Raw genomic sequence first — 21,034 nt, forward strand, 5'->3', positions numbered from 1 at the left:
CCTCAGAGCTCTCTCGGGGTGTCTCAGCACGCCGCTGCATTACCTCCCTTCGGCGTAACCGAGTGTGCGATACGAAGAAGGAGACGGTGTTAACAAGAGAATATACATCTGACCTGTGCCCGCCTCTATCCATCGCTGCCTCATGGGGGTTGTTGGTGCTGATATGTAAACAGCCATAATCTCTCTTACCTCGAGAAAATATATACTGGTGCCAAGCAAGAAAAAATAAGCACATACTTGCCAGTTCCCTGCTTCCTTCCTGCTCTCCTGGGGCTTCCGAAACAAAGTGAAAGACGTCAAATACCTGCTCCGCAGAAAAACAGGACCTTGTCCTCTGGAGGCTCGGCTCTGCTTTGGATACTGCTGACTCTTCTGGCTGTCAGTCAGCAATCCAGATGGGAGAGGGTGGAGAGGCGGCCTCGGGGCCTTCTTAGAAATAAAAGGTAGCAGCTTACTGGGAGGGAAGTTTCATGGGGAGCTGCAGGCTCTTGAGCTGCGCGGGGCAGCCTGCGACAGAGAGGAGCCTTGGCAGAGGGAGAGCTCTGACCTGCAAAAGGAGCTGATCAAATGATCGGACGCAAACAGAGTTTATACTGGAGAACAAGAGGGAGAGAGAAAAGTAGAGTGAGTCTTCCTACATCTCCCCAGGGGGCTGGTATCTTGTCCTTTAGGAATAAGAAGTTTGGGAGAAGCATCTTATTTCTGGTCAGATTTTTTTATGGCAATAAAATAATTGGAGAAATTGCAGCTCCAGGGGTTTGTCTTTTAATTGGATTCCCAGCATCACAGCTACTCTTCTCCCTTGCTGCGCGTAGTCCTTGGCATAAGAAGAGTGACACTTTTTGAAAGGATGTTGTAGAAATTAATGATGAGTGAGGTCATACAACCCTCCCACTGCTTCCTGGAAATTAAAGCACTGATGCGCCTCATCGCTCAACCAGGAGGGCCCATGATTAAAAAATCATCAGTCAGAATCCGAGATGCTTTTATATCGTGTGCTATGTAGGTATTCCTGATTTCATTGAAATGCCAAATACGGGTTGGCCGCGTTCCAGTGACGTTAAAAATAAGTGCAGACACTTGGAATGCAGCTGCTTTCAACACCAGTGTTGTTTGCTGAAATTTATACAAGGAACTATCCCATCCAGACAAATATCTGCTGCTCAGGGGGAATCCTGGGGGAACAGCCGTAGAAAGTTACAGCTTCAAGAACGGCTGTTGGTATGTGTTGCTTTGTATATAAACTCGCATCACACAGAACTGCAAGTACTTGTGTTACAAGACTCAAACCCAAACAAACAAAAAACCCAAACAAACAAAAAAACCCTCCACAAACCTTTAAAAATTTCTTTTCCTGAGCTGTGGAAGATTTGTTGCTCATTATCTGAGAACGTGACATTCCTTATGGGAAAATTGTAATCTTAATTAATGATGCATTAAAAGAAGTGTATTGCCAGGATGCCTGTTTCTGCGATGCGTTGGCTTCTGAGAGTACCATGGTTTCAGTACTGGCCTTTAGCAGGTGCTTGCATTGGTGTCACGGCATTGCCCCTGTTTACCCGGTTCTGTAAGTAGGTGGGAGCTTGGAAATGGGGTAATGCAAAAATGGGTAATGCAAAACCCCGCTGCGTGGCTCGGGCAAGGAGCTGCGGTTGCACGGGTTTGCAGAGTACGTTATCTTTTTGCCAGCATGAGGCTGAGAAGCATCTTCGATGCCAACCGTGCAAGCCAAAACCCAGCAGGTGAACTGCGGTCTCGGTTGTAACATCCTGGAGAAGGACCTCTGTTAATTAAAAAGGAAATTATAATTAGTATTAAGTCCCACGTTTGCTTCTCATCCCAAAATACTAGGAATTTAACATATAAACATGAGCCAATACTGTATCATTTCCACCCTGAAAATGTTTGCTCTTACATAGAAATAGTTCAGCTATTTATGTCTCATTTCGTACTGCGAGTGTCATCTTTGAATTTAACATTTCACAGTCAGAGGAAGCCTTCCCTGTTACACGCTTGCCAACGACTTAAATTTATGTACAAAGGCTTTTCTTCTTTTCAGGCACATTTGAATTGTGGTTTAGCATTCCCAGCCGCATCCTGGGGTCCCTTTTCCCCCTTTCCTTCACCCACTTCCCTGGCAGGGCACGGCCGGGGCTGCAGTGGGAGCGGACCCCCCAGCCCGGGGCTGCTGCTCGGCACAGGCTCGACCTCTGCAGCCAGGGCCCACCGCCATTCGGGGCTGCAGATGGAGCCGGCCCCGTCTCCCAGTGGGAAGGTTCTCCTCGGGGGTTCTCCTCGGCTGCGGCTTTTATGCAAATATTCTGTTATTTCCGATGCCTGCGTTGCGTGGTGCAGTACGAGTGTCCTGTACTCCGAGACTGCCTAGTCCACCCGCGAGCGCTGCGCATCAGAAGCGGCAAAAAAGGTATTTCCTGTTTTCTTGAGAGAATAAGACGGCTGATGAAAGAAAGGGAAGATTCCTTGTTATGGGATGATCCAAATGCTGCACTTCCCTCTTCCAGAGAGCAGAGGTTATCGCTTATATGGACTATTTAAGTTTTATAAGAAAGGCAGGAGCCGCACCACACACCGACATCACCTCCCTCCTTTCTTTCCACCTGTGGGCTCTGTCAGCTCCGGGTTCGGGGTGAACCCTTGTCCTTTCTCTCTGGTCATCTCTCATGGGAGATCTCTGCACCATTTTACGTAAAGGGAAACCCTTCTGGAGCTGCTTCCCTCAGTGGAACTTTCCCTAGCCGCCTAGATGGCATCGCTGAACGTCCTCAGTGCTTGGATTCCCGACAGATACGCCAAGACAAGCACCGGAAACGCCAGCCGTCGCTCTGAATTCACCCTCTCTGTCCCCCTCCACAGAAAAGACACCCGGGAGCGCAGGAGGCTGGGGGCTTGCTACTGATCAAACTGAAGAAAAATATTGTCTTCAAACTGGGGAATGTAACTGGAAAATTGGGAGCTTTAAAACTGCCTAAGAGCACATTGCCTGCTTAACTCCATCAGTGATGGTAATGGCAATATCTGTCTCAGCCTGCCAGGTTTGTCTTGTCACATGGGCCATAAACAAGATGACAAATGAAAACACTTCAGTGATGTTTATCATCTAAATCACTGCCTGCTTGTTTGCCTCGGATCTCTCGCAGCCCTCCGAGCTGCCAGGCAATCTGAAGTAACACCCCATTTGACTCGCAAGATAAAGATGCAAGCTCTCAGCTTAGCTGAGAGTCCCGAATTTCCTGCAGTAAGATGACGGACTGTCAATAAACGTCAGTAATCTTCTCAGTAGCATGCAGCAAGATCAGGAAACGGCTTGGATGCAATGCTTAGGAAGGGGAGATGGGCAAAATGTTTTATCTGAATCTGTGCAAAACAAGGTCATTTCATCATCTTTGAAGAAAAGTCGGTGTTTATAGGATGCCTCTGTTGTTTCCTGCGTGCCCTGTAAAGGTGTTTGGTCTGGTAAAAAGTACTTACAGCCCTTCGGTGACAAAGAGCACGTTGGGGTAGGTTTAGATTTCCTGCTGGGGCTAATTCCTAGCAATAAATTGAGACAAATTCACATTTGTACCTTCTGGACAAGCAAGTTGTGAAGTGGAAATACAGGAATCCCACTGAAGGCGGCTGCGAATGGCTCTGAGCAGGAGCCTGCAGTCCTGGTGCATTGCGGAGTGCTTTCTGACTCCGGGTTGCACGTGGTTATAAAATATTTCTCAGCACCAAAGCCTCAGTTTGGCATGGACGAGAGGATGAACCGCTGCTTCTGCAAGGCGAGGATGCTGCTTCTGCCGCTGCCGAAGGGAGAGCCCTGCCCGAGGAGATGGAAACAAACACAAAACCTGGAGTTCTTGTCTGGTTTCCTCGTGTAGCGCTCCTGGGGTTTTTTGTTTGTGTTTTTGATGTATGAATAAGGGTCTCCCTGGAAAACCCGTAGATTTGGGGTTGGTCAGTCTTTGCAGCATAAAAAGCCAAAGATAATTGGTGTACAGCGCTCTGCTTTAAGCAAAACCTTTCTGTACTGTGGAGGCAGCACACAGGTACAAAGAAGTCCCTACTAATTAAATGTACAAGACTCGTTCCTCGGGGATTTCCCCTGCCGAACCAGGGGTCTCATTGCCAGCTATTTCCCAGGTCCCAGTACCTGGTTTGTTCTGATGCTTGTGTGCTCTGTGCTTAGGAGAGCCAACTTGCTTGATGACTTTTGGACATCTTATTCCCCCAGCTGGGAAAGGAGGTGACATACACTTCTTCTTCTCTGGAAATTGCTGTACCGGCAAAGTTGATATAAGTTCAGGCAGTCCACCAGCCTGTCTGTAAGGAGGTGCCCGTGTCAGGTGTTTTGGGGATAGAAAATCCCTTGTAATTCTCTTACAGCATGGATGGGATGTTTTTCTAAACTTCACCTAGCAATCAGTTTATGCCCTCAAAGATGAGGAGCAAAAGCTCTGGTAAATGTATTTTAGCTAGTGTAATTGCAGAATGTTCCCCTCCTTATCTGCCTGTATAGCAAATTGGTTTTTACTCCTGCTAAGCTGTTTAATTCAATATCTCGCAGCAATGACTTTGCTATTCCTTGTTTAGAAACATCTCCCCTTAGCCACGTATTTCTATTAGAATGAGGAGTCATGGTAATCCAGAGGCTCTCAGGTCTTGCTGTGTGAGATGTCACCAGTTTAGTCTACTTCAATCATTATTTAATCCGATGTTCTCGTAAAGTGGTGGATAATTTATTAAGACTCCCTTGGAAGTCCCCAGTAGCTCGGCAATGTCCCTGGACGGCTGTGTTCACCTGCCTGCGGGGGCCAGCTGCACCTCAGCTTTTCTAAGCACTTATGCTAGCCAAGGGGTCAAAGACAGATTTTGGACTCAAATCCAGGACTAGCGGACTTGATCCCATTTGGTGGACCTATGGATGTGTGTGTATGTAATTTTAAATTTCCTCTAATAATGATAGGTTCCGTAGCATGAGGTCACGAAAGCCGGTGTTCTAATTAGTGCAGCTCTGCCTGTGCTGATGTGGAGAGTAATTTGCACGCCCTGCCTGTGTTTTATCTTAGGAGCAGGAATGGTAGTCGACTGGGAACAAGAAACTGGGCTCCTGATGACATCGGGAGATGTGAGGATAATCCGAATCTGGGACACCGATCGGGAAATGAAAGTACAGGTAACATCTGTGTGTTTGTCCCGTTCGCCTTTTCCCTCCCAGAGCACGTCCCGTGCAGTGAGTTACCCTGTGCACAGCCAAAGCATCTGAGACTCGGCTGTGAAGAGATGACAGGTTCTGGAGCTTCTGCTTCCCTGCTTCAGAGTCACGCTACAAGATAAATAAAAATACAGACGCGGTTCGTGAGTGTGCGAGGTCTTTCCTGGAAGCTGCTGCTGTTATTCTGGGCAGCGTGCAGCAGTGGTTGGGAAAGGTGAGCCTGTGAAATCCAGAGGCAGGCACCAGGAGGCAGGCATGTAATTAGTATGTAATTGAAATAGTGTAAAAATTCTTGAGGAAATGTGGTGAGTTGGGTCAGTGGTGGAGCATTCTGACTTACTGCTGCCGTCTCTGCTTCTCTGGGACGCACATAGAGCTAATTACAGAGCAATGCTGCTCTTGTACCTACCAGCCACGGGTCTGTTTTCAGGAAAGCTGCATCCACGCAGAGAGCACTTACATACCTGCTCAGTTCGCTCCCGAGTCAGGACCTGAGTGCTCAGCAGGACAGAAACACGAGCGTTTCCTAACCATGCACTGGTGCCATGCGGCCAGTGGAATCGTTGCTGCCTTTGGCCAGTCTGACTCAGGTCACAAGTCTGCTCCGTGTTGTCCGGCCCTGGTATCAAAGGATGAAGATGCCTGCGAGCCTGCTGGCAGCTCCCTCGGCATCCCCACGTCTTCCTGGGGAGCTCTGCAGACCCGCACGCTGGGGCACCCTGGGGTATTCACATCTCGCCTCTGAAACGAGGCAGCACGAAAGCAGTATTTCAGTCGTACGTAACTTTCTGCGTAGTGTAATGGGGAAAAGACGCTGCAAGCGTTGATGTCAATCCTAATCAAATGAAAGTTTCTCAGAAATTATAAGAAGCAGCAGCTGGTCTGCAAGAATGGAGTCACCAGGCTGGAGAAAAAAGGAATACTAGTTTTCAAAGCTTCTAGAAATTAATTACCCTTGGATGAACATTAATTACGACACTTTGACCCTGCAATGCAGGATAATTAAGCCTATGTTAATCTTAATTACTTTCACGTCTTATTTTTTCTATGTAAATTAGGGAACAGCAAAATTCAGGAGGTGAAAATCTTTTCATTCAGTTCCTACTGACTGGAAAAAGGGAAACATAACCCGCATTTTTAAAAAGGGAAAAAAGGAAGACCCGGGGAACTACGGGCCGGTCAGTCTCACCTCTGCGCCCAGCAAGATCATGGAGCAGATCCGCCTGGAAACCATGCTAAGGCACATAGCGATAGTGCCTTAAGGCACATAAGGAGGTGATTGGTGACAGCCAACATGGCTTCACTGAGGGCAAATCGTGCCTGACCAATTTGGTGGCCTTCTACGGTGGGGTTACAGCGTTGGTGGATAAAGGAAGAGCAACTGGCGTCGTGCAAAGCATTTGGCACTGTCCCACATGACATCCTTGTCTCTAAATTGGAGACACATGGATTTGATGGATGGACCACTCGGTAGATAAGGAATTGGCTGGATGGTCGCACTCAAAGAGTTGCAGTCAACGGCTCGAGGTCCAAGCGGAGACCAGTGATGAGTGGTGTTCCTCAGGGGTCGGTATTGGGACCGGCGCTGTGGGATCGAGTGCACCCTCAGCAAGTTTGCCGATGACACCAAGCTGCGTGGTGCGGTCGACACGCTGGAGGGAAGGGATGCCATCCAGAGGGACCTTGACAGGCTTGAGAGGTGGGCCCGTGTGAACCTCATGAAGTTGAACAAGGCCAAGTGCAAGGTCCTGCACCTGGGTCGGGGCAATCCCAAGCACAAATACGAGCTGGGCGGAGAATGGACTGAGAGCAGCCCTGCGGAGAAGGACTTGGGGGTGTTGGTTGATGAGAAGCTCAACGTGACCTGGCAATGTGCACTTGCAGCCCAGAAAGCCGACCGTCTCCTGGGCTGCATCCAAAGCAGCATGGCCAGCAGTCGAGGGAGGGGATTCTCCCCCTCTGCTCCGCTCTGGTGAGACCCCACCTGGAGCACTGCGTCCAGCTCTGGGGCCCCCAACGTAGGAAGGACATGGAGCTGTTGGAGCAAGTCCAGAGGAGGGCCACCAAGATGATCAGAGGGCTGGAGCACCTCTCCTGTGAGGACAGGCTGAGAGAGCTGGGGTTGTTCAGCCTGGAGAAGAGGTGGCTCTGGGGAGACCTTACAGCAGCCTTGCAGTCCCTGCAGGGGCCTACAGGAAAGATGGGGAGGGACTTTTTACAAGGGTGTGTAGTGATAGGACAAGGAGTCATGGCTTTAAACTGAAGGAGTGTAGATTGAGATTAGATATAAGGAAGAAATTCTTCACTGTGAGGGTGGTGAGGCACTGGCACAGGTTGCCCAGAGAAGCTGTGGCTGCCCCATCCCTGGAATTGTTCAAGGCCAAGTTGGACGGGGCTTTGAGCGACCTGGTCTGGTGGAAGGTGTCCCTGCCCATGGCAGGGGGGTTGGAGCTAGATGATCTTTAAGGTCCCTTCCAACCCAAATCATTCGATGATTAAATTGTGATGATTAACGGTTGCACTGAAAGTACCTAAAAACACGTTGCTTTTTTTTAATTGCAAAGATTGGTTGTGTTGAAATTCAAGTGATTGAAGCTGCCCGACTCGGGAACACTGGACAAGCGAAATTCAGCACGAAGAGCAGCGAAGCTATGTAATCCAAGCTAATAAAGGTGCCTTCCCACTCTTTGAACTACAAAAAGCGTACCTCTGGAAGCACTTGGGATGGAGCCGAAGAAACGAGTACTTCATTTTCACTTCTGCCGATTGTTCCTGCTTCAAAGACGGGATCTGGGTTTAGGCAGTTAGAAGAGCTGCTGAGAACAGCCCTGGAGGTTGTCGGTGCCTCTAGCCAGCAGCTTCTTCGCTCAGCTGAGGCTGTGAATAGCAGCTAGGCAAGGTGAATACGCACAGAAGCAAAAATAGGATTGAAGTGTGAAATTAGCTAATGCAGTTCTAACGTGCCTCCTGATTGTTATCCTACTTTTTCAGTGCTGCTTAGGGTTTTTTTTTACCTGTTTTAATTGAAAATGTTTTTTTCTCATAACAGACGCAGACGTTATTCCAAGCAATTCTTTCGCTTATAAGAAGTAAAAAAGGGGGAAAGTAGCAGCGTTAGAGTGCGTGCGTTGCCAGCACAGCTGTCCTTGCAAGCTCCGGTCTTCTTTTTCCATGTCATTTTTTTAATAAACACAGCGTCTGGCATCTAATGAGATAACCTGAATCTACTTGTCACGTGTCCTAAAGCGGGGATTGATAGGTGGCACAGCACTGGCTCGCTTGATCTTGCGTAAGCAATTCTCCGGCGCTGTGTCGTAGCCGGGCAGCTCATTTTGCGCGCTCAGCCTTACGTGGCCGCTCTGACGACGCTCGAGAGCCCTGAGGCTCCGCACCACCGCCTGCTGCCCGCGGCCGCCGGGGAAGGGCACGCTTCGTCTGCTGAGCTTGGCCCCTTTGCAACGGCCGCGGGGGCTCTGCAGGGGCGTAGCGGTGGTCCTGATGATGAAAGGAGGACGAGAGCTAAGCGTTTAAAAAGCAAAAGAAAAAATAAAAAGAAACTGAAAGAAATGGACTTCATTAATGATAACTGGGGCCATTCTGGGTACAAGGAACTACCTTCTGGTAAAATCATTGTTTCCAGGGGCCCAATATGTTTTTTTGTCTGGCAGACAAAAAAAAAAAAAAAAGAAAAAAAGCTTCTTTTACAAGAGGCGTTTAAATAACTTCCTAGGACTTATTTGGGTGTTGATTTGATGCACAAAAGGGCTCATACCTCCCAGCTCTGTACCTGTTTTTGCATGGGTGGAATTACCTAGAGCGTACTGTAGGTTTGGTTTTATATGTGCCGTTATATCCGCCATTACGATTTTTTGCCTTCTACAGGTGTATTTGTCTTATATGACTCTTCTCCTCTAAATACATACAGTCCCTCCTGCCATTCCAATGGCATTTAGAACTTGTACACAACAAAGATGGTTTATGGAGAAATAACTCCTCTGGCCATTTGTTTTAACTAATTAGATATTCTTAGTAGACAATAATATTAACTTCTCCTTCCCAAAACAGACCTTGTCTTCATTTGGGTTTATAAAGCTGAATGATTTGCAGAAGCTGATTTTGCTGGAATTCCTCCTCTGGGCCTGGCTCTTTGGGTCGATCTGTGGGACTTGTGGCTCCGGCACACGGCAGCGGCAGTGACCGTCGGCCCCAGGGTCACCGCCCCGTTGTTTCTGGTCGTGTCCAGGGAGCCTGACGGGAAACTTCTCACCGGCACAGTGTCACGGTGTTCTGAGTGACAGGTGGAAACTCTGGTTTAGTTTTGGACTGATTTACAGAGTGGGGAAAGGAAGAGGAGGAGGACAGAGGGTCCATCTGGTTTAGCACCTTGACTCTAGTGCCTTCTCTTTGGGGCTCTAGACTTGAAGACACATCATGGTCTCAGCTTGCCTTTTGTCTGCTTTCTCCCTAGGATATCCCCACCGGAGCTGACAGCTGCGTGACGAGCCTCTCGTGTGATTCTCATCGTTCCTTAATTGTGGCGGGGTTGGGCGATGGCTCCATCCGTGTGTTTGACAGGAGGATGGCCCTGAGTGAATGGTAACTCCCCGTCCTTCCTGGGTTCGGTGGGATCCTCGCGCTTCCTCCTCCTTCCCTTCAAAACGTTTCTCTACTTGTTCCTCAGCCGTGTCATGACCTACCGAGAGCACACAGCCTGGGTGGTGAAAGCATACTTGCAGAAACATCCTGAAGGCAACATCATGAGTGTCAGGTAAAAAGAGTTTTTACTGTTGGAGCTGATTTTCTTAAACAGAGTTTCTATTTAAAATCTGCCTCTGGTGTTTTTAAAAAGAGCTAAGAGGGTAAAGCTCTTTCATTTGACATTTGCTTCAGTAACTAACTCCTGCTCCAAACTTGGTGGAGAGAAGGCAAAAAGAAATGTGAAGCTTTCCTTGGAAGCCTGTTAGTGAGGTTTGAGAGTAAACAAGAAGGCGTCTTTGCTGAAATCACTATCACGAGGCGTGTGAGGGAGGAATCGAGTGAACCAGAAACCTAAGCTAGATATAGTATATCTTATGGTTGTTCTTCTTTATTGCCAACATCTCCGTGGGGTCATTTGAGAGAGAACACAAGAAGGAAGGTTGATGTTGCATCTGTTGGGCATATTGCTGTGCAGGATTACTTTGCTGTCTAGCAATTTTCTACACATAAATCCATTTCTGCTGCCTGGTAAATACTGCAGAGAGAGCAGCATATACTTATTTGGCCATTAAAGAACAGCAGAATATAATTTATTGTCACAAAGCCACTGTTTGCACACAAAGAGGCTCTTTTTTCTTGATTACAAAATGAAAACAAAACATAATTTTCTGGGATTCAGAACATTCCTGAGGTGGGGGATGGGCCAGCAAAAATGTATTAAGACTTTCAGAAGGGGGATTATGTGATGCAGCTGCCAGATTTGTCGAGCTCACATATTAGAGTTTTTAATCTTCCTTTCTGTAATCTCCTTCAACAATCCCAGGGGTCAGGCCTGTGCGCTTGGCCGGCCTGGGTCTGAAGGCTCGTTTTTTCCCTCTCCTCAGTGCCCTTCTCAGCACGTGGTGCTTTCTCTAGGGATTGAAGAGGCACGAGAAAATGTTGTGCTTCAAAAGACAGGTCTGGTCTCATCCCAAAGGAACTCGGTTTGTTGAGACAAGCCACCTTGCTCTCGGTTTCTCCAGTTGACTCTCTTCTTCAAGTTGACAGCAAGATCCAAGAAAAATGTTAGGACATAGCGAGGTCTTGGTCTAGCTGTCACCTGGAAAACTTGAAGGCATTGTCTGGCTTGTGCAGCAGTTCTCTGAACCTCAGAGCAACTTTTTCCCTGGGCCAGAGGCAGGAGTTTGTACCAGAGGGCTGGTGACTCTGAGCCGGATCCTGCGGCTCTCCATTGCCAGTGCTGGTTCACCACGTGATATCGTGTTCAGCCGCTTTGATCTATGTGCTAGTGCTGCCACAGCGCTTCTAATTATCCGTCAGGTCTGCTTTTATCAGGCTGACAGCGTTGCTAGAAAAGGTCCTTAAACACCTTCTGAGTATCCTGGTTTAGTAGCTTAGCTGTTGTTGACTTGTTGTTGCCTGTTACTGTTCAGCTGGGCTGTGTTTTCCTATGGGGTCCCTCATCGCAGAACTTCACTTCCATTGTAAAGCTCTACATGGTCTTCCAATACGTTCAGAACCATTTTCAAGTCTTATTAAGGTTCAAAGCTTTAAATGAATTTACTGTGTATTGGATCTCTCTCAAACAGTATTTCCATCTAGTCTTTAGGATCTAAATCAACCTCAAGTTTAATTTGTCTTGAATTTAATGATGTGACAGCTGGAGTTGCAGCTTCTTATAATGATATAAGTAATCCTGTATAACAACCTTTTGATCAGTATTAGATATTCCAGAGGTAAAGAAACCGAAGGCAAGATGCTTCTTAATGCTTTCGTTGTTCTTAACTCTATAGGGTAATTCACAGCCGTGTGGCCATCAGCAACTTGGAAAAAAAAATAACACTTTAAAAGTTGTGGTGCCAAAAGCCTTACTTCTGCTGCCAGCAGAATAAGATCGGATGAGTTGATTTTGAATTTAGTTTCCGTAAGAGACTTTTCTGTTTGTCTTCCTGTACATCAGTTGACCAGTCTCCTGCCAGGAGCTCAGAAGAGCAGATGTACCATAGCAAAATCTTCAGTCCTCGGTTCCAGGGCTGTAGGAAAAGATGCACCCACTTCACATCTACCAGGCGTGATTCTACCAATGTATTTGAGAGAAATCACTTAACAAAAGGAAACCATTTGTGTTTGAAAGGTGCTTGATCTCCTAAGCACACTATCTTGCCACTGCCTCTACTGCTTTCCCCACCGTCTCTTCCCCGGTGTGGTCATTAGTAGGACTGACACAGCGCCTGAGCGGTAGCAGGGTCTGTTACGCCTGGGCCACAGAGTACCTTGGGCAGCAAGGGCTTGTGCACGTGTCCAGACATTTGGCGTAATGGATGGTACCAGCAGATCCCAGCTGGTTAGGGTTTCCTGATACAATTTCCTCCTGTGAAAAGGAGAAGGAATTTGGGTCTGACATGCAGCTTGGTACATTGAGTATGACATAACAGTAAAGGCACTTATACTCGGCGCTGAGCTGTAAGCGATAACAGTAATAATGGATCACTCCTGAGGGCAGAGGCAGAGCTGTTTGCACAGCACTTAACGCGTACCAAATATCAGTGACATCAGCGGGAATTCAGCCGTGCTGACGGAGAAGGCCAGGGTGCATGTCTTCTCTGATCAAGGCGGTCAGCTCACAGACAGACATAGGGCTCGATTTCCTGGGCTTTAGGGTCTGGTTTGTGTACAGCCTGACGTGAAACTCATGTGTTGGCAGTGTAAACGGAGATGTGCGGTTCTTTGACCCCCGGATGCCGGAGTCCATGAAGGTCCTTCAGATAGTCAAAGGGCTGACGGCCCTTGACATTCACCCACAAGCCAACCTCTTTGCATGGTAAGTTTTAGTTTCATCTCCTGCATCCCTGGAGTGGACGGAGAGGACACTTTGTCTCTGCAGACATCATTCATGGTTTTTTGTTGGTTTTGTTGTTTGTTTTAACCTCACAACAAACAGTGCAGCTTCTTTCCCATGTTTGCAGCTCAGGAATTTTATCCCTCGCATGCATTAGTGAAACCTCTGCACCGGTGACTTAAAATGCTGGTGTACGGTCTTACACTCCTACGTCAGATCCCCTTTCAGAGTCAGCATGTGTATTTTTGGGCTCTGAGTGGGGACCAGCAACGGTTCCACAGCCACGTATCCTGGAGGTTGTTGGGGGATCTGCTCTCAGTGAGTGTGTGCATCAGCTCTTCGTGTTTTTCTGTCTCGGTCCTGCAGTGTAACAGTAACGGTGGTTCCAGCCTTTCTGTAAATCCCTCTGCACTGAGGTTGCCATGGTACAGTTAAAGTCAGTCTCCCCACTTACAAGGACCGTTGCACACTAGTCTGATAACAGCTCAGGTCACAGCTGAAGAGGGGGCTGTAGGCGACAATATTGTTGTTCCCGCAGCATTCTCAGTGACACCATGTTCTTTTGATTCCCTTCCAGTGGCTCAATGAATCAGTTCACTGCAATCTACAATGGAAACGGGGAGCTGATCAACAATATCAAATACTACGATGGTTTTATGGGACAAAGAGTTGGAGCCATCAGCTGCCTGGCTTTCCATCCTCACTGGGTCTGTATTCTCTGGTTTTGGGTTTTGGAATTTGCATTTCTTAGTTAACGTCTGTGTTGGAAGAGGGAAAGGCGCAGAGACTCCTCTAGCACAGAGAGATGCTACCCCAGCCTAGTCTTCTGAGGATGCTTTGAGCCTGACTCAGCCCAGGTCCTTCAGTGCTTGTCCTCCAGGCTGTTCCAGCCGACCACACTGGCGGTGCTGCTGGTGCTGCTGGTTTATGATGTGCAGCTACAGCTGGAACAGGACTCCCAACGGCTGAGCCCTTTTTACTTGCGGATCAACTTGATATACTGTTCCCATTTCCGTCCATCGCTCTGGGACTGCAGCCTGGCTTAGCTCTGTAGCTCTTGCCACAGAAGTTGTCCAAGGTGAATTTGCCCGGAGCTGACTGGAGAGGTGCAGTCTCTCACTTCCAGCACGCAAAATTTTATGTGCTTATTTATTCCATGCCTCTTCTCTTGCAGACGGTAGGCTCACCCCTGCGTCTCTGGGGCTGCTTTTACACCACCTTACCTGAGGCTTTAGGAAGACCTGATGCTGTGGAGTAGAAAATCCACATGTCAGAAAAATGAGAACTGCAAAAATTAAAGGCATGAGCTGATAAAGTCTAGAATGAATCAGAGTAAAAAGGAAATTTCAGACTATGTCACAGCTGAGGTGGCTCTGCAGTAGTCATTAGAGAGAGAATCTGGTTGCTACTTAATTAGGAGGCAGGTGCCCATCTGCATTATGGACTTCTGCTCACCCAGAGACGAGAATAAATGAAGGAGACTGAAAGCCTAAGAAAACAACGTGAACGGGTAGGAAGAACAGGAGGAGGTTAAAGAAGGCATTTAGGCAGAGAGTTATTTTAGAAACCTGCAGATCAGAACACAAATATTTAATATGTAATGGGGAAGAGTGCTGGGAATGATAAAGGGCCTGGCGGAGAGGAGGGAAGAGCTGTGCTGTCCTGCGATTTGGTATGAGCTGGGCAGGGAGAGGGAAGGCAGTTTTCCTGCCTAGGTTATATGCATTTTACATCCTGAAGATAGCCAGGTTAAAGGAAAGCTTGTCTCCTCCTCGGTTTTGAAAAGCCACTTTGCACAAAGCTCAGGAGTGATTTTGCTGTCCTGCGGTTTGGGGGACAGAGAAAAAAGTGGCTAACCACTTGAAATGCTTTGCTCTTTAAAGAAGCAAACAAACAAAGCCCTGTCCAGCCCGGATCTCCGTGGCTGGGATTGTTCCTGGGCCTCTCAGTGGAGGGAATGCTAATTTTCAGTCCAGGCAACTGTTCCTAACCAGCAGATTTGCAGTCATTTAGAAAAATTATGTTAGTGGTTGGCAACTAGTAGTCACTATAATTTTTCCCTCTGGCTGAAATGGGCATATAACTCGCTGGGACGATGTAGGTGCTGGCAGAAATGTCGTCAGAGCTGCGTTGGCAGATGCACTTTAGAGCTTTCGAGCATCTGGGCGTTACTGCTGAAAATGTCGACCGTTACCATTTTGCCTGTGACGTGCCTCTCATTACTGCGTGACACCTGTATGTTTATCCCCGATTTGCTCTTTCCACAGCCTCATCTGGCAGTCGGAAGCAATGACTACTACATCTCGGTGTACTCAGTGGAGAAGCGGATCAGATAATGGCTCGTGGCAGCGGCACTGGAGAAGGGAGTCCCAGCGGGCAGGGCCGTGTCTCACCCATAATGTACATAGTGAAATTATCGACTTGAATGTTTAGTGTTGGCTGCTGCTGCAACCCATAACTTGAACATTTTTTTTTCCTGACTTAGCTACTGATGATTTTGACAAGGGGGAGAGAGACAATCTCCTTTTTTGTTTGTGGGTTTTGGGGTTTTTTTCAGCTATATCCTCTAAAAGCTACGGAAAAGGAACATTTTATTTTTGTTTCCAGTGGTTGGCTTCTCTGTTAGAAACACGGCTCCTGAGCTTGGAAGGACTGGATGAGGCAATACCCTTTCAAAGGGCTTTTTGTTTTAGTCTTTGTTTCTTTGTTTTGCTGGAGCGTAGGTTGCTTTAAGGACTGAAGTCAGGACTCACCTACAGCTCTGTGCGTTCGACCAGACCACGGGACCGCTCCAGCTGCTGCCTACCCTGTGCCAAACAGTAATTCCTCCGACAGGGCAGCGAGACCCGAGCTGTCCGACTGCAGAACAACGTACGTGCTCCTGCACTGCCCGAGCCTGGGCAAGGGAGGCAGGAGAGCGTCTCCTCTGCATGAACCTTGTCCTCTCCAGTGGAAGCAGAGACGGGAGGCGACTCGGTGGCGAGGGGAGGCAGGGATCCTGAGGAAAGGGGCTTGAGGAGGTGACAGGAGCAGGGCAGGATGCCACCGTACCGTAAGGTTGCACATACAGGAAGAAGAGGGAAGCAAGAGAACGGACACCTCTAATGTCACAACAAGCCTGGAGCAAGTCACTCACGCAACCACTTTCCACCCAAGCACACGGTGCTGGTGGAGAGGTCTGGGGAATCTCAGTCACCGTTACTTCTGCAGTCACTGTCCTTCTGCCCACAGCAAACTCCACAAACACTTTTGATAGCCTGGGAGCTCTGCCCAGACAGCGAGGGAGGCTCCAGGTTCAAGCCACGGGCTTTTGTCTCGCTCCAATATGCTCAGACTCAGCAAGGTGATGGTCGGGAGAATTTGCACGCTTGCTGCTGTGTGTACGCAGCTGCACGCGTTGTGTGGATGTGGCTGTGGCTTGTCTGTCTGTCCCTGCAGAGCTGGGCACGTAACCACCCATGGTCTGAGCACAAGAGAATCACTAAAGGAGGCGGAAGACAGCAGGTCATCCTGCTTTGGGCAAAACAGCTTTGTCCGAGGTATCTAGGGGAAAGCCTGCTCCATCTTCCACACCTTCCGTGTCTGAATAGCGAATGTTTCTGTCCCTTGAAATCCATGATGGGTCTGGAGCTGGGTGGGGGGAAAGGGTAGGCAAAGGCAAAGGGCAGGTTTCTTTCAAGTGGTCGCTGCCGAGGTGCGATTTAGCTGGCCAAGAACAGAACTTGCACTGTGCAAAAATCACCGCAATGACAAAGGTTGACCTGCTGACTCCAGAAGTCCCCGGTTTTTCTTCCAGCCGATATCACGGGGTCTGCAGGCTCCCAGCAAACTCTGCCAGCGATGAGGCTGACAGCGAAGGAAATACTGATGAGGGAAGGGGTGAGAAATGTTCTCTCCCCGTGCGGATGGTGGCTTCACCCCTGCTGTGGCACCTGCGGAGTGCGTCTGACCTGTCACTGCTCCTTATACACCAGATCATCGTTTCCTATATGTGCTGAGGAGCTGGGCCACGTGGGGGCCGTGGAGGTGGCCCACCGGCCGTCCCAGGCTCGCTGCAGGGAAGCCGAATGCGAAGTGCCGTATGCGCGTCTGGATGCTGCCTTCGGTGGGTGTCCTTGACGCGTGGAGGTGGAGCAGATGCCAAAGGCTGGGCTCTGTGTCCTTACCCTGAGCACCGTCGCTGTCGCCCCTGTAGCGGGGAGGCCGAGGGCCACTTCGCAGGATGACGAATCAAAGGCTTTAAACTTAAGAAAAACTACCTAAAAGTCCACTTTTGAGTTACCAAAAGTTAATTATGGTCTAACAGAGCTGTGCCTCTTCCTGACCCGCTGAGCCGCTCCCGTGCTGCTCCGGCGTCGGTCCCAGCGGTACGCGTCTCCTCCGCCCTGCCCACACCGGGGGCCGACGAGGGGCCGGCAAGCGTGGAGCCGGAGTTTGGGATCTACACGTAACCGATTAACATACACAGCTTAAAAAACAATAGATTTTTAACTTATATCAGTGTATTCATTAAAGGAACAAGAAATACCTGGCAAAATGCGAAGGTGCGTGGCAGGAAGCTGCTGCTCCTTGCCAGCGCTCCCCGGTGCCAGCCAGCCCCTGCGGCCAGGAGGTGGGTTTTTAACTAACTCGGCCTGTTTAGCTTTCATCTAAGCGTGTGCGTGTGTGGGCTGTATTTTCACAGGTCTGATGCAGAGATTCAATCATGAAGTTTAACCAAGGATCTGGAGAGCATCCTACCTAAAAGTTCACTTATCTCTATTTATTTTACAAAAATAAAAAAATATAAAAAAACCACACGATTGTAATGTGAGAGTAAAACAATTACAAACAAATAAATGGTTAATAAAAAATAAATGCAGAAACACTTCCCGGTCTGAGGATCGTTTCCTGGGGCAGAAGTGGGGAGGGGGGACAGCTACGGCCCAAGAGGGAACCAAGTCAAATTTTAGGGGGCAGGCTGTGCGCTTCTGGGCAGTTTCCCTGCGGGGAAGAGCCCGGCTACGCGTGGGGGTCCTGGGCGAAAGGCGCTCGTACGAGCCCCGGTCGCTGCTGCCGAGGTTGCGCAGAAACGGAGCGTTTCTGCTTCGCAGCTCTGCCGGAACGCGCGTGCGGGTCTGAGCCTCAAATCCAGCTCTCGAGCGCTGGCCGCGGCCCGGGGCCGGCTCACTCCGAGCAGTGAACGGGAGCGGTCAGTGCTGTCCTCGTCCCCAGGGCCTGCGCAGCGCTGTCCCCTCCCCGTCCCTTTCCCAGGGCGTCCCTTCCACCAGCACGGCGACCGATGCTCCCGCGGTCCGGCTGGGTCCCGGCTGAGGCACCGAATCCCCACCAGCGCCGCACGTTCCCCTTCCAGTGTCAATGGTGAAAGCACGGGGGGCCAAGGGTCTCTCCCAGCTGGACCCGGCGGCACTCAACGGCACACGCGTCCGACCCGGCATCACCGGGGAAACCGCCTTCCACGTGGTTTTATTTCTATCATTTTTCACCTCAACCCGGCTGCCGCTCGGCAGGACAGCGTTCTGTTCGCGGCAGCAGCACGGAGGCGAGGGCCAGTCTCAAATCGCCTTCTCCAGAGGCAAAACCATAATTAGGGATGCGGGACGGCACAGAAGGAGCGGTTGGGTGACCGGAGCGAAACTGCGGTGGGGAAAAAAGAGGCGTTTTCCGGCGCCTCGCTTCGCAGACCCAAATTGTTTAAGCGAGCTTTGATCACTTCAGGGAGTGCCGTATTGCAGGCACGACGCATCCCAAAATAGCCACGTTCGGACGCGGCAGATGCAGCGTGGCTGGGGGGCGCAGCGGCCGCGCCGGCTCCTCCGGGCAACCCCTGCGAGCGGGTTGTGGTTGAGCCGTGAACAAAATGGGAAGGGAGAGAGGGAATGGCTCTGGAGACGGGAGCAGCGCGGGGCAGGATTCCCACCCCTCGGGAAGGGAGCTACCGAAGGGCTCGGTGCGCCCCGCGGAGCCCCTCGGCGTGGGCCGCCGGTCCCGTGGGCCCGATAAAGCTGAGGCCACGGCCACCGCCACTGCCACCGCCCCGGCCTGTCCTGGCCTGCGCTGCGTCCCCTCTCCCTGCCATCAGGCCGTTGGTGGTGGGGCCACGTTCACGCCTCCTGCCCAGCCACCCCCGGGGACCCCGAACCCACCGGCAGCGCCACAGCCTGTCCTGTGCGGGGACGCGGGGACAGGGGGACGCGGGGACAGGTCCCTGCAGGGGCAGCTGGGGCCGGGGGTCTCCGTTCTTCACCAGCCCCCAGCCCTGCAGCTGCCCCTGCCCCACCACGGCTCCTGCAGTGCCCCAGTGCCCCATGCTCTGCCCTATAGCACCCGCTCCCTACAGTCCCCATCCCCTATAGCTCTTCACCTCCTATAGCATCCCTGCCCCCTAAAGCCCCAATTTCTTATAGCCCCCAGCCCCTACAGCCGCCCATCCCCTAAACCATCATCCCCTATAGCCCCCATCCCCTATAGCCTCCCATCCCGTATAGATCCCCATCCCCTATAGCTCCCCATCCCCTACAGCCCCCATCCCCTATAGCCCCCATCCCCTATAGCCCCTCATCCCCTACACCTTCATCCCCTATACCCCCCATCCCCTATAGCTCCTCATCGCCTATAGCCCCTATCACCCATAGCCCCCCATCCCCTATAGCCCCCATCCCCTATAGCTCCCTATCCCCTATAGCCCACATCCCCTATAGCCCCTCATCCCCTATAGCCCCTCATCCCCTATAGCTCCCCATCCCCTATAGCCCCTCATCCCCTATATCCCCCATCCCCTATAGCTCCCCATCCCCTATAGCCCCTGTCCCCTATATCCCCCATCCCCTATATCCCCCATCCCCTATAGCTCCCCATCCTCTATAGCCCCCATCCCCTATAGCCCCTATCACCTATAGCTCCCCATCCCCTATAGCCACCATTCCCTATAGCTCCCTATCCCCTATAGCCCCCATCCCCTATAGCTCCCCATCCCCTAGAGCTCCCTATCCCCTATAGCCCCCATCCCCTATAGCTCCCATCCCCTATAGCTCCCCATCCCCTATAGCTCCCGTCCCCTATAGCCCCCATCCCCTATAGCTCCCCATCCCCTAGAGCTCCCTATCCCCTATAGCCCCTCATCCCCTATAGCCCCCATCCCCTATAGCTCCCCATCCCCTAGAGCTCCCTATCCCCTATAGCCCCCCATCCCCTATAGCTCCCATCCCCTATAGCTCCCCATCCCTATAGCCCCTCATTCCCTACACCTTCATCCCCTATAGCTCCCCATCCCCTATAGCCCCTCATTCCCTACACCTTCATCCCCTTATACCCCCATCCCCTATAGCTCCCATCCCCTATAGCTCCCATCCCCTAGAGCTCCCTATCCCCTATACCCCCATCCCCTACACCTTCATCCCCTATACCCCCATTCCCTATACCCCCACCCCCTATACCCCCCATCCCCTATAGCCCCTCATCCCTTATACCCCCATCCCCTATAGCCCACATCCCCTATAGCCCCCATCCCCTATATCCCCCATCCCCTATACCCCCTCATCCCTTATACCCCCATCCCCTATATCCCCCATCCCCTATACCCCCATCCCCTATAGCCCCCATCCCCTATAGCCCACATCCCCTATAGCCCCTCATCCCCTATAGCCCCCATCCCCTATAGCTCCCCATCCCCAGAGCTCCTATCCCCTATAGCCCCCCATCCCCACACCTTCATCCCCTATACCCCCCATCCCCTATACCCCCACCCCCTATAGCCCCTCATCCCCTATAGCCCCTCATCCCTTATACCCCCATCCCCTATAGCCCACATCCCCTATACCCCCATCCCCTATATCCCCCATCCCTATACCCCCCATCCCTTATACCCCCATCCCCTATATCCCCCATCCCCTATACCCCCATCCCCTATAGCCCCCATCCCCTATAGCCCACATCCCCTATAGCCCCTCATCCCCTATAGCCCCCATCCCTAGAGCTCCCCATCCCCAGAGCTCCCTATCCCCTATAGCCCCCTCATCCCCTACACCTTCATCCCCTATACCCCCATCCCCTATACCCCCACCCCTATACCCCCATCCCCTATAGCCCCTCATCCCTTATACCCCCATCCCCTATAGCCCACATCCCCTATACCCCCATCCCTATATCCCCCATCCCCTATACCCCCCATCCCTTATACCCCCATCCCCTATATCCCCCATCCCCTATACCCCCATCCCCTATAGCCCCCATCCCCTATAGCCCCTCATCCCTTATACCCCCATCCCCTATAGCCCCCATCC

The 21,034-nt window shown here is 50.8% G+C and overlaps 1 protein-coding gene across 5 annotated transcripts in view; it reads left to right on the plus strand.

Annotated features, from left to right (window-relative positions):
- The window catches only part of RPTOR (regulatory associated protein of MTOR complex 1), a 164,049-nt gene extending 146,434 nt beyond the window's left edge, over window positions 1-17,615 (plus strand). For all 5 annotated transcript variants that reach the window (XM_072880878.1, XM_072880879.1, XM_072880880.1 and 2 more), the window contains 6 exons: window positions 5,070-5,176; window positions 9,684-9,811; window positions 9,897-9,983; window positions 12,618-12,734; window positions 13,330-13,459; window positions 15,020-17,615. In XM_072880878.1, the coding sequence (XP_072736979.1) occupies window positions 5,070-5,176; window positions 9,684-9,811; window positions 9,897-9,983; window positions 12,618-12,734; window positions 13,330-13,459; window positions 15,020-15,088 (638 nt within the window). In that variant the 3' untranslated portion in view covers window positions 15,089-17,615. The remainder of the gene's footprint in view (window positions 1-5,069; window positions 5,177-9,683; window positions 9,812-9,896; window positions 9,984-12,617; window positions 12,735-13,329; window positions 13,460-15,019) is intronic.
- The last annotated feature ends 3,419 nt before the right edge of the window (window positions 17,616-21,034 follow it).

This window comes from Ciconia boyciana, chromosome 16 (genome assembly GCF_034638445.1).
Source record: "Ciconia boyciana chromosome 16, ASM3463844v1, whole genome shotgun sequence".
NCBI lineage: Eukaryota > Metazoa > Chordata > Aves > Ciconiiformes > Ciconiidae > Ciconia > Ciconia boyciana.